Source organism: Pseudorca crassidens, chromosome 2, assembly GCF_039906515.1.
Source record: "Pseudorca crassidens isolate mPseCra1 chromosome 2, mPseCra1.hap1, whole genome shotgun sequence".
NCBI lineage: Eukaryota > Metazoa > Chordata > Mammalia > Artiodactyla > Delphinidae > Pseudorca > Pseudorca crassidens.
The window spans coordinates 37,934,656-37,946,980 of NC_090297.1; the positions used below are offsets into that span (position 1 = coordinate 37,934,656).

The 12,325-nt window shown below is 42.0% G+C and overlaps 1 protein-coding gene across 2 annotated transcripts in view; it reads right to left on the reverse strand.

Annotated features, from left to right (window-relative positions):
- The window catches only part of PIK3R3 (phosphoinositide-3-kinase regulatory subunit 3), an 85,369-nt gene extending 77,928 nt beyond the window's left edge, over positions 1-7,441 (reverse strand). Inside the window, exon 1 of one of the 2 annotated variants that reach the window (XM_067725999.1) lies at positions 6,625-7,441. In XM_067725999.1, coding sequence (XP_067582100.1) covers positions 6,625-6,730 — 106 coding nt within the window. In that variant the 5' untranslated portion in view covers positions 6,731-7,441. The remainder of the gene's footprint in view (positions 1-6,624) is intronic. The other variant, XM_067726000.1, reaches the window with a different exon arrangement.
- Between the last annotated feature and the right edge of the window lie 4,884 nt (positions 7,442-12,325).

The window sequence follows — 12,325 nt, forward strand, 5'->3', positions numbered from 1 at the left end:
GGTTCAGTGCTAGAATTTTCAGAGGAAGAAAAAAAGGAAGAAGGACTTGCAAAGGATCCTGATTTGAAGATGGGGTGGGATGGGCATAATCTAACACAAGAAGCGGCATAACCAAAAGGCTGGAGGTGGAAATAAGCAAGGTATATTGAGGGGATAAGCAAGGTATATTGAGGGGATAAGCAAGGAATTGGGCAAGATGAGAAATGAGAATAGAGGATTAGTAATTAAGTTGGAAATGTAAATTGGAACCATATTACTAAAGACTATGTAAGCCAAGTTTAAGAATATAGCCTCTGCTTAAAGGAAATGGAGAGCTGCTGATTATTTCTAAATAGAGCAGTAAGACGATGAAAATAACATTTCTGTAGGATTAACCTGGCTGAAGAATTCAGGATGAATTTATGGGGGAGGGGAAAAAATTTAGAAATAAAGCAATCACTTAGGAGGCACTGATTAAGAACTTGGGCATTAGAGTCAGGCAGACACACCTGCTCTGCTACTTGCTGGCTGTGAGGCACTGAATAATTTGCTAAACACATTTATGCCTCAGTTTCCTGTCTGTAAAGTGGGATACTAATAGTGCTTATTTTATAAGGTTGTGGTATGGCTAAAGGAAATACTACATATGAAAGCATTTAACATAGCGCTTGTTCTGTAATAACTACTCAACAAATGTTGGCAACAATTACCGTATTACAAACCATTTCAAATGCTAGGTGATGAGGAACAAGGGCAATAGAAACTAAAAAGAAAGGATGACTTGAGTCGTATTTCCATAGACTCATGAGATGTTATAACTAGAAAAGACCCTAGAGAATTCTTCCAAAAACAAAACGGCCCCAGTTTAAATGTCAAGGATGAGACAAGAATGGAGCAAGATAGCTCAAGAGGTTTTGACTGCAAGAGTGTCCAAAGCAGTAGAGTTAAGATAATTAAATATTATCAATATGCTTTAAGAGGGACTTTCCTGGCGGTCCAGTGGTTGAGACTTCGCCTTCTGGTGCAGGGGGTGAGGGAGCTAGGATCCCTCATGCCCCGCAGCCAGAAAACCAAAACATAAAAACATTGTAACAAATTCAATAGAGATTTTGAAGGTGGTCCACATCAAAAAAAAAATCTTTAAACAAAAATATGCTTTAAAATATAAGCTACAATGAACTGAGTATATAACATGTGCCAAACACTGTGCTAGATTATGATATAGTACTTCTAATTCCCAGAACAACTGTGAAAGGTACGTATTAGTTCAATTTTACAAAAGAGAAAATGGATGCTCACAGAGGTTAAGCACTAGGCACGTAACCTTGGGCAGAGTAAGAAGCAAAGCTAGGTATGGGACCCATACCATCTGTTTCCAAAGCCTGTGTTCTTCCTACTACATTCAGGCTGCATCCCCCTTTAATATCAATAAAAATTATATCATATCACACAGACATATTTGTAATTATTTTTCTATCTACTTTGTTAAATATGGTGACCATAAACATGTCCAATCTTTTCTACATTCTAAGATAAATATAAAAAATGAGAATAAATTTTAAAAGCATTATAAAATGAAGACTTACCATATTTCTAATGAAACATAGTGGGATATACTATAAACTATAATATATTAAATGAAAGCAATGACTAATCTTTTTCAATAAGAACATGCAGAAAAAGTTGGCATGGCTTTTTACATCATTTGATGATATTAACATTTGTCCCATACTACAGCATCATTAAAAAGTGACACGTAGCTCATAAAAGAAATACCTTACTACACATAGAAGCATTTTACATAAGATGAATCCATCAAATGTTCAGAGTTATAAAGAAAAATTACACAGAAGCAGAATGCTCAGTCTGCTAATAGTAAGGACCACATGGTGGCAGGTGACCTATTTCTTCAGTGTTGCTTCTCAGCAGATATTTCCTTCAACCACAGGGCCAGTATGCTAGTTCTCCACCAGAATGTTACTTAATCTAAATTTTACCAGGATGAAAATACCAAGTATGCCAAAGCAAGAAAGTTTCCTGAAACAACCTTTTCATTTGGCTTCAAAAAAGTCAGAAGATACTTTACTGGGTTGGCCATCAAACTATGTAGTCAAGTAACTACTAAACCAGTACTTCTCAAAGTGTAGTCCAGAGACCAATGAGAGTCCCCAAGACCTTTTCAGAGGGTCCAACAGATCAAAAATACTTTCAGAATGTCACTAAGACATTACTTGCCTTCTGTACTCTCATTCATTCACAACTGTGTAGTGGAGTTTTCCACAGGCTATGACCTGTGGTATCTCAACAGACTGAATAGAGGAACAGACTTAGGAATTTACATGTCTTCCATTTAAGCCAGACATTAAAGATTAAAAAGCCAGACATTAAAGTTATTTGCAAAAACATAAAATGATGCCACTCTTCCCATTTTTTTGTTTGTTTTTTGGGAAATATAGCTATTTTCTCATTTTAAAGTTATGTTAACATATAATGCTTTATTATTTCTAAATGAATTAAATATTTTTAACTTCTCAGTTTTATTCTAATATGGTAAATTTCAATAGATACAACCCACTTAAACAGAAACTCTTTGGGATCTTCAATAATTTTTAAGAGTATAAAAGGGGTACTGAGGGCTTCCCTGGTGGCGCAGTGGTTGAGAGTCCGCCTGCCAATGCAGGGGACACGGGTTCGTGCCCCGGTCCGGGAAGATCCCACATACCGCGGAGCGGCTGGGCCCGTGAGCCATGGCCGCTGAGTCTGCGCGTCCGGAGCCTGTGCTCCGCAATGGGAGAGGCCACAACAGTGAGAGGTCCGCGTACCGAAAAAAAAAAAAAAAAAAAAAAAAGAGGGTACTGAGATTAAAAAAAAAAAATGAGAACCACTTTTCTAGACCTTTCTGTATTTATGTTTTGCCAAACAATTAAATTTTTAATTTTCTAGTGACCACTGAGGAGATGTTGCTGCCGTACAGATTATTTCAGAAATTTGTCTTAATAAGAACAAAAAAAGTCTACAGACAATCTTAAAAAGAATTGTATCCATTAGTTTAAAAAATAAATCATTTGTTACATCTCCTCAAAATAAATACAATAACAATGTCAAAACTAAAGTGCAAGCTAATAGACCACTATCTATAAGCTCTGGGCATGAGTTTATGATCAGTTATGTACTGGTAATCCTCCAATAGCCCCTATACCAAAAACAGGGCTCTCTGAGAGGCCTATCTGGCAACTGTTCTGTTATGGAATAATCCTGATTCCCAAATCACAACAGGACTAACTGAGATGCTTAAAAGCAATTCTCTGTACCATAATCTTAACATCTCCAAAATAAAAAGTTTTGTTTCATCTAAACAGTTCAGTATTTCCCAGTATTTCTGGGAAATACATAAACATTAAGACACCAAAGTCCCATCTGGATCCAATCCTTACGTTGTCAATAAATTGTAATAGATGTAGCAATCCATGCAGTTATTAGAAACCTTCAGGATGCAGGGTAATGGTAGTTTTTGAAAATACAGGCTGGAGGGAAACACCTTTCAATACTAGTTTTTGAGGCTGCTGGAAGCAATAACAGATAAAAACTTCACATTTATGCTTCAGTCTAAAATTAAAATGAAAGCCATACTTTGAAAACTGTAATATTAATATTATAGTTAAGGAACCTAAGTCAACAACTGTTTAATTTGAAAGTTACTTAACCCTAGGCTATTGCAATAGCCAAGAAATGAGGTGACCAAAGACCTTAAGTAGAAAACCACTTAAAGGCTAGAAAGAAATGATGCTCCTTAGGTATTCATTAATTCACATATTTATTAAATTGTCTACTACTTGCAAGACCTTGAGCAAACTAAGAAGCTCATAAGCTGGTGGGAAGATAATTCCAAAGGGGGAAGTATACATAAATAAATGCAGAAGCTACTCTAGACAGAATGGAAGAAGTTCTATCTGAGAAGTGCTAGAAGAGGGAGGGAAGGATGTCTCCTAACAGAAGGGATCATGGAACATACATTCTGGCATAGAAGGCATCTCACCAGGCCCTTAACATATATAAGATTCCAACCCAAAGTGAAAGGCATCCGAGGAAGAGGAAAACACACACAGTAAGGAACAGCAAGTATAAAATAGCTTCCACAGAACTTGTGATGGACTCCAGGAGGAGAAAAGACTGGAATATTAGGCTGGAAGCAAAAATAAAGGGACTTACATGACAGGATAAGCAAGAAAGGGCTTTTTTTCAGTAGGCAAAGGGAAGCCATTGGATGGTTTTTAAAGTCATCGGAAGATTTACCATTGGAAGGTAAATCATCAGATGATATTTAAATAATACTGTGGATTGGACAGAGTAGAAACGGGGAGAACAGTCAGTGCACTATCACACCAGTCCAGGCAGGAAATAAGAGCTTGATCTGGGACAGGAACTAGGAAAAAGGCAGATACAAGACATGCTGCAACCTCTTCACTAAAAATTAACTTAGTTTTAAATGTTTCGAAACTTAATTTACCACACAAAACAAGGTTGTTCACATTATTTACATTACACTTTTACCTCACTTCATAGGCAATACTTCAGCATACTCAAGTGTGCTTCCTTTTTAAAAAGCTGTAAGGAATAACTAACTGTATTCTACATTAAGACTATAAAATGGGTAATAAAGAGCAGCATAACCATACTTTCAATATTCTGACTAGAATCACAGTATACAAAATTTCTTTTAACGATGAACATTTTAAACTCAAAAGTTTATTTCCATGGAATACACAAAGTTTGGATCAGAATTTTCTATACAATCTTGTAAGACCCACACTACTACATAATAGTTCACTTTTCTTAAAATCATTTCTGGACAACTCAACTCAACTCGGTCTACACTTCTACCAGGCCCATATTTTTCAAATATTAGTGCCTTCTTCATTTTCTCCCCTCCTCCCCACTCACCTCTCCGCCCAACAAATTCCCTTTGTATGTCTGCAAGGCAAGATACTATGTGATACAGTATGATTCTAAGGCAGTTCGAATATATAATTCTTACAGTAACAGAAATCTAGAATTATTAACCTTACTTTTTACAGGAGAGGAACCAATGATGTACTAAATTTCCATTTATGTGAATGATAAATGCATCTAATAGAAATGATGCTTTACCATTAGGGGGAAACAAAGGGGGAAATACACACAATAGATGGGTGGCAAATCTCACAAACTTTGCAAAATACAAAAAAAGCTGCATCTGGATTGCAGTCACAATTATAAAAGCAAATAAAGAAGGCTCCAAGATGAAGGGAAAAGAAAAAATTCTAAGTGATCATTAAGAGTGAAAAAGGTTGATTCAATATTAGTACTAGTTTTTAATGTAACATCATTTAACACTCTATCTCTCAAAAAAAAAAAAGAGGATAATTCACTGTTCACAAGGACACAGGAAATAATTTCTACATACATCCTATAAGACAGTTATACTTCATTACACTTTCATGGGCTCAAATCCTTTCAAAGGCTTCCAAAAACACATAGTCTTATGATAACTGAGATTCCCCAATGACACACAATTTATTCTATAGGCTTAGCTATAACACATTTTTTAAAGACATAACGAATTCATCCTCAACAAAAATAGTCACAAAGGCCCTCTACTTATTCAAAAATCATTACATAAAGCGCTGTCTATAACTGCAAACAGGGTTTGAAAATCTGACAGCTAATAATCATAAAATGGGGTAGACTTTGAAGAAAAAAAATTACCCAACTTTTCCATTTTTCCTTCCTTTTCCTTTCCTACCAGATACACAAAATGTCTGTAAGGATCTCAGACAAAGCTCTAAAGTAAAAATACAGTGTATGTATACTTTACATTATGTATACTCAAACCTATCTCACATATGTACACATCACATATATTCACACAAAAAAGGTTTCTCCTTTTTTTACGCTAAGAATTGAAGTTACGTTAAATTCTATCCCATAAATGAAGTTAAATCACCATAAATTAAAGAGTAATAAAATAGGGCACGTAGATCTGAGTGACTATATTCTGAAAAGAAAAACCTGAGACTAAGGCCTTGACTGAATAAAAACGCCCAATCCCTGAAAATCACTAACCGGCATTCGGTTTCCGTGAGAGAAAAAGGGGGTCTTAAAACGAATCATCACATAGGTAACCCAGTTTCAGAAGTTAACGAACGTAAAACACAGCGAACCAAAGAAGACAAACGTACGAAATGACAAGCTTTAAAGAATTTCCCCAAAGGGAAAGACTGACTTCAAGACTGGGATATAAAGCATCCTTTGCAGGTAGAAGAATCTTTAATTGAAAAAGAAAAAAAAGGGGGGGTGGCGGTGGTGAAGGGTACGACAAAAAACCGAACGACAAGCAAAGGCAAAGAAGTAAAAGAAACGGGTCTCTCCTCCCATCCCCCACCCCAGCCCCCACCCCCACTCTTACAGGACAATAGGATCGGGGTCCTAACTGAAAACTTTAAACGTGTAAACCAGAAGCAGTTTTACTGCAGCTCTAACTGCAAATCTGCCCCTCATCCCGAACCTAGTTCACCCAAGAATACTTCTGCCCTGAAAACATCACCAAGGTTTTGTTAAACACAAATCAGACCCATCACAAGATTCTCTTTTTTTTCTCCCAAGTACCTGGAGGATCCATTTCAATATAAAATATCAGTTCTGTCGAATAGGGCATCATCACCTCCCTCCAGTCTGCGTCATCGCGGTCCATACTCCACACCGTATTGTACATCGCGCTGTCAGGGGCAGGTCGTCAGGAAATATATAGAAAGCATATATTTTTTTATCTGCTATTTAAAAATCTAAAAATATATATCTGTAAAAGTCCCACTCGGAAATGTACTTCGGGGTTTCCAACGGCCGGTACAAGTCCAGCCAAGTACCAGGACAAGGACGGGGTCCTTTTCCCCTCTCCTGCTTTGGCAGCCAGCAAAATGCCCCCCGAACGTTCAATCTACGGGCTCTTCTCCTCGAAGGGGTACAGAAAGGCTTGGGGGGCGGAGGGCAGAAGTGTTAAAAAGCGGCTTCCCCAAAATCCCTCCTACACAGTCGTTCTCCAAAGAGAAAAGCTCCCACCGCCTTCAAATCTTTCCGCGGAAGCCACTTTTGTGTCCTTCGAGAGAGGGAGAACAGAAAGGGGGGGAAAAAGAACGCGCTGGGAGAAAGGTGGGTAAGTGACAAAGGAAGGCATAAAAAGGAGGTTGGGTATTGCGTTCAAGTTTCGGGGTCCCACTGGTCTGCGGGGAGAAATCCCCTCAGGGGCCAGGACTCGGGCTCCGTTCCGGTCGGGCTAGGAACCGAAGCTGCTGCAGCCTGGGGATGGGGGCCCGTCCGAGTGTCCAGTTATCTCTGCTTGGCCGTGCGCTCCCGCCCGGCTGCAAGCAAGCTCGCCAGCGCCGGCTCCCCTCACGCTCTGCCCTGACTCAAGCCACTAGAGTTTCATTTTAACGGCGCGGAGGGGGGACACCCTCCCCCGCCCCCACGCTCTCCCGCTGAGGCGCCACCTAACCGCGCCGAGCAGGGGGGATGGCCAGCATCGCCACTGCCCCTTCCACTCTATTCCGCCTCGAAGTGTTGGGGCTTCTGTCAGGTGCCTGAGAGACTGTTTAAGAAGCTGTCCTCCGCCTCGGCTATCAACTCTCCCCACCGCTCCCTAGGCCTCGGCTCCTTAACCCTCCAACCTTTCTCCCCCCAGCCTCAATCAGAATGGTAGGGCCCGGGCGCTGGCCACTCGCCAGGAGTCAGTGCCGGGAGCACGCGAGCCGCGCGGGGAGGGAGAGGCGAGGGGGGGGGGAAATGAGAGGATGAAGTGGCTGGTGATTGGCTGAGCCTGGTTGCCGGAGCCCGGAGCCTGCGTCTTTTGTCTGCCTTGCTCCAGCTGAGGAGCGGGAGACGGCTGCGCGCCCCAAGCGAGCCAATCAGGAGCCAGCCGGCGCCGGCCGGTGAGGCGGCGATTGGTCGCAGCCCAGTTACTAAGCGGGACAAAGGCAGAAGGGGGAAAGAAAAGAGGAGGAAAAAAAAAAGAAGAAAGAAAGAAAGCGCAAACGGCGGTTACTGACAGGCTCGGCGAGCGCTCAGGGGCTCAAGCTGCCCGGAGACAGGCGGGGCTCCCGCTGAGGCTCGGTCCGCCCGGACGAGTTAGGAGAGGGGGAGGACGGGCTGGCGCGAGACACCTCTGCCCGGAGACTGGCCGCGGGGGAGGGGAGCGGACAGAGAGGGCGCGTGCTGTCACTTGGCGGGACGCGCGCTCTTCTGGTCCTTAGGAGGTCCCCGGTTAGAGTCCCTCCCCACGGACCTCTTATCCGAGCTGAGACAGTCCGCCCCACCCCCCATGATAAGTTGTCAAATAAAGCAAAGGTCCACAAACCCACTTGCAGGACCGTGCTGCTAAGTGAGAGGATGTTCCCATGGGCCCCGTGCAGCCGTCCGCGGCCGCTACCTGAGCCAAGCCGCGACTTCTCCCCTTGAGCAGTGAGGCATTTCTTAAGCAGGTATTTCGCGGTTACCCTGCGCTTTCCACCCCAGGATTTTTGAACCCAGAGGGAACTGCCCACACCTGAAATAAATGGTGGAGCGCCACAGCAGGCCCCTCGGCTCTAGTGCTCAAGCCGGAAAAAAATGCCTTGCAATAACAGCGCGTGTGTGATTTTTGAGATAAATCACAGGTGTTGGAATCCCTCGCCAAAAGGGCTCTATTCTGTGTCCCCGACAGATGCCTTTCCACATACACCCAATCCCTACACCCATTCTTAAAATGCTGAATATTTCCACGCATTTCAGAAACTGCTAATTCACTTGCTGGGGGGACACGGAATAGCCAAAAGCAGATTTGTGTCTCGTGAAGCTTGTGCCTGGAATTGCCATTCTGCATACCCTGCAATACAGTCTGGGGAGGCCAAAAACTGCTCTCTTTCCTCTTTACACAGGAGTAACGAAGCCCATTGTGTTTGGGTTGACAACCTGATTAAAGCCCTAGCAAAACCTCCTACCATGAGTGGCTCTGCTGTATTGACATGCCTGTGGAAAAGTTGCCACGTTTCATCCTCAACCTCCTAAAGTGGTTCTGCCTTCCTTAAAGGTGCTCTGAGTTGAGGCAGTTCCTGGGAGCAGTCAAAATGTGTATGGACCGGGTATAAAGTCATGGGTTAAAAAGAGCCAGGAAGAATGAATGGACAGGGTTGAGCTGAGAAAACATACCAGTATTCTTATATGCTTGCTTGCTTACATTTCTGAAATCCAAATGTGATTCTGGAGCCAAACCAACCTGGGACGGGTCACATTAATTTGAATGTCCAGAACCATTCCTCCAGGTAGAAGATACTGGAAGATCAACCCTAATTTGTGGCTGGTTTCCCAGCAGGCTCTTTACTTCACTGTATCTGGGAGCCAGAAGTACTCACATTTGATAACTCAAAAAGCAGAACAATCAGTCAAGGGCAAGTTGGTTTATTTTTGTTCACGGGTGTCCCTGTGCATTCCCAAACAAAATGAAGGTGAAGAGAGGAAGTGTGGAAAAGATAATAGCTTTCAGATTTCCATAGCAGCTTTTGCCTGGACCACTTCTCATGATTTAGTGGTGGGGATTCAATTTCCAATGCACAGAGCAATCACCCAGGCCTTCCCCACAGCTAAGGCTTTGGGAAATGTAGTGAAGAAACAGCACAGTATATAATGTGTGCTCAATACTGACACATTGAGTAAAGCTGTGTGATTCAACCTTGCCACCTAAAATCATATGACCCAACTGTCCAACAAATAAAGGAGGCCTCCAAAGAATAACAGTGATGCAAGAGGCAATGATGAATCAAGGGGAAGCACACTTCCTTCAGATGGGCTTGAACCAGTGCCCTGCCATGGTGGGAAGTGCCTGTCATATGATGTTGGCTTTACTTTCTTTCAGTTGAGAAATAGAAGTGAGGTTCTGACTACTTGTCACCAAACCGCCTCAGGCTCTTTGGCAAAGGTAGACAATGTTAGCTCTGGTGCCCTGGATCATTTCCATCCTGGAGAATTATATTTGGCCTGGGTGTGGAGTAAATTCAGCTGTAAGGGCTCAAACTCCTGGGTCACAACCTGCTACTTTGGGAGTTGTTTTTTCCCGTTTGCCTCCTGCCTTTTTAAAATTTAAAGTAGTCTTAGGTAAATCACAAAATCTGCCTTCATTTATATATCTGTGAAATTGGAGATTACCTTCAGATTTATGCAAGCTACTTAGTTTATTGTGAAACGCTCTGAGAATGAAAAAAAAATGCCACTTAAGTACTTAGAATTAATAGTACCTTTCTGTAACTCCAAACAGACAGAGTGTCCTTCACTTTTCACCCTGCTCTTGTCTTGCAATGAAACAGTTCAAATATGCTCCGTTTCCCCCTCTTTATTTCAGAGATGGGTGAAGTATTTCTTCTGTGCACTGAATATAGGGTATGATCTCAGACCTCTCTGTGCCAGCAGAATCAGCCTGGAACTCAGCCAAAAGTTCTTCGTGATTAAAGGTGCCATCTGAGCACAAGATATTTTTTTAAAGCCTTGCAAAATGGAAACATACTTTTATTATTTTTTTAAGGTCACTGGCTTTAACACAGAACTGGCTTTAGGCTTTGGGGAGGATCACTGGACTCAATCCCCCCTTTTTTTCCTTTCTCATTATCTTCCCTTCGCCACTTGTCTTGTGATAAGGCCAAGTCCGTGCAGCTAAATAAACTCATTTAATATGAGTTATATCATAAATAATCCCATTTAATAAATGGGATTCCAAGAAAACTCTACAAATTATCAGTTGCAGATTTTAGGACCTCCCCAGCCACATGCCTTATAAATTGGAGGTATATCAAGTTTTTATGGAAAAGTTTGCCTTTACAATGTAAAAAAAGCAATGCTAGTAGATCTTCTAGAAAGACATCTCCCCTGGGGATGGATAGTCATCTCTTGAGATACCAGTGTCTAACATCTTGGTTTTCCATTTTTTCAGAATGATACCCCTTTTATTTGGCATTTGTAATTTTTTATTTCTCCTCTACATCTTTCTTGAAACTTGGAAAACCATGGTAGGGTTAATCCTATCAGCCCAAGGCACTGAGAAATTATGACATGAGATGAATGAGCAGTTTTCATAGGAGTGGCATTTCTCCAGATGCTGCTAAATTCCTGGGCTTATAGGGCTCTGTTTGAGGGCTTCCTCAGACCCTTCAGCACATGATATAGATCTTCTCCCCACTTTGGGTCCTCCTTCAGCTTTGGAGATGACCAAAAAAGCAGGTCTCTCTCTCTCTAGCCTAACATGTTCCCCTCTTTTTGGTGTCTGCCCTTTTAGCAACACAAGGGCCACCTGGATGATATGTTATGCAAACTTCCCCTCCATCAAGGCAACAGCTTTCAACTCAGCTCTCACCGGGAGAGAGAGAGAGCAAATGAGATCCAAATGACAGGAACAATAGTCCAGACTGTTTCACGAGGACAGGGCACAAACAGGGCAGCTGGTGAGCTCTGCTACCTCATTTAATCTCCATAACCCTGAGGACGTTTGTATTTTTATTCTCCTTTTACAGATGAGGAAATTGAGACCCAGAGCAGTGAGGAGACTTGTTCAAAGTCACGCAGCCACTCAGTAGCACAGCCAGCATTAGAGCCCCAGGTCCTGATGCCTTTCCCACTACACCACACAGCTTCCCACCCCTTCATTCACTTAGCAAATGTTTATTGATGCTTTTCAACACTGGGGATACAAAAATGAATATGACAAAGTGCCTAACATTGAGTCCAGAGTCCATAGAGAAGGAGTCCAATTATATGCCTGTATTTATAGAAGTATGCTATAATAGAGAAACTGACAGAGTGCTGCTATGAACCCCCAAAACAGTAATGATCTCTGCCCACAATGCAGCTGAGTAAAGGCTTCCTTGAGGAGGTGATATTTGGCCTGCCCCAAACTTATATGCACCTGCTTTAAACATGTGGTCTCTTTACTTCTCAGTTTGTCCAATCCATATGATTAGCTCCAAGCCTGAAAAAGTTTCACTGAAATCTGACCCAAAGATCAGATCACCAGAGTCTTTCATTATCTTTAATCAGGCTGCAACAGCCTCCTCATAATCTCCCTGCCTTGTTTCTTCCAGTTCATACTCTACAAAGTTAGAGTGATGGCTCTAAATAAAAAATCTGGGCCTGTCACTCCCTTGCAGAAACTGCACGGTAATCCCATTTGCCCTCGGGATAAGGTTTCAGTCTCTTAGCCTGGCATTCAAGGCTTTGATGGTCTAACCCTTGCCTCCCTCTCCAGTCTTTTCTCACACATTTCTTCCTGTCACTCCTAAGAACTAGCTATACTGAA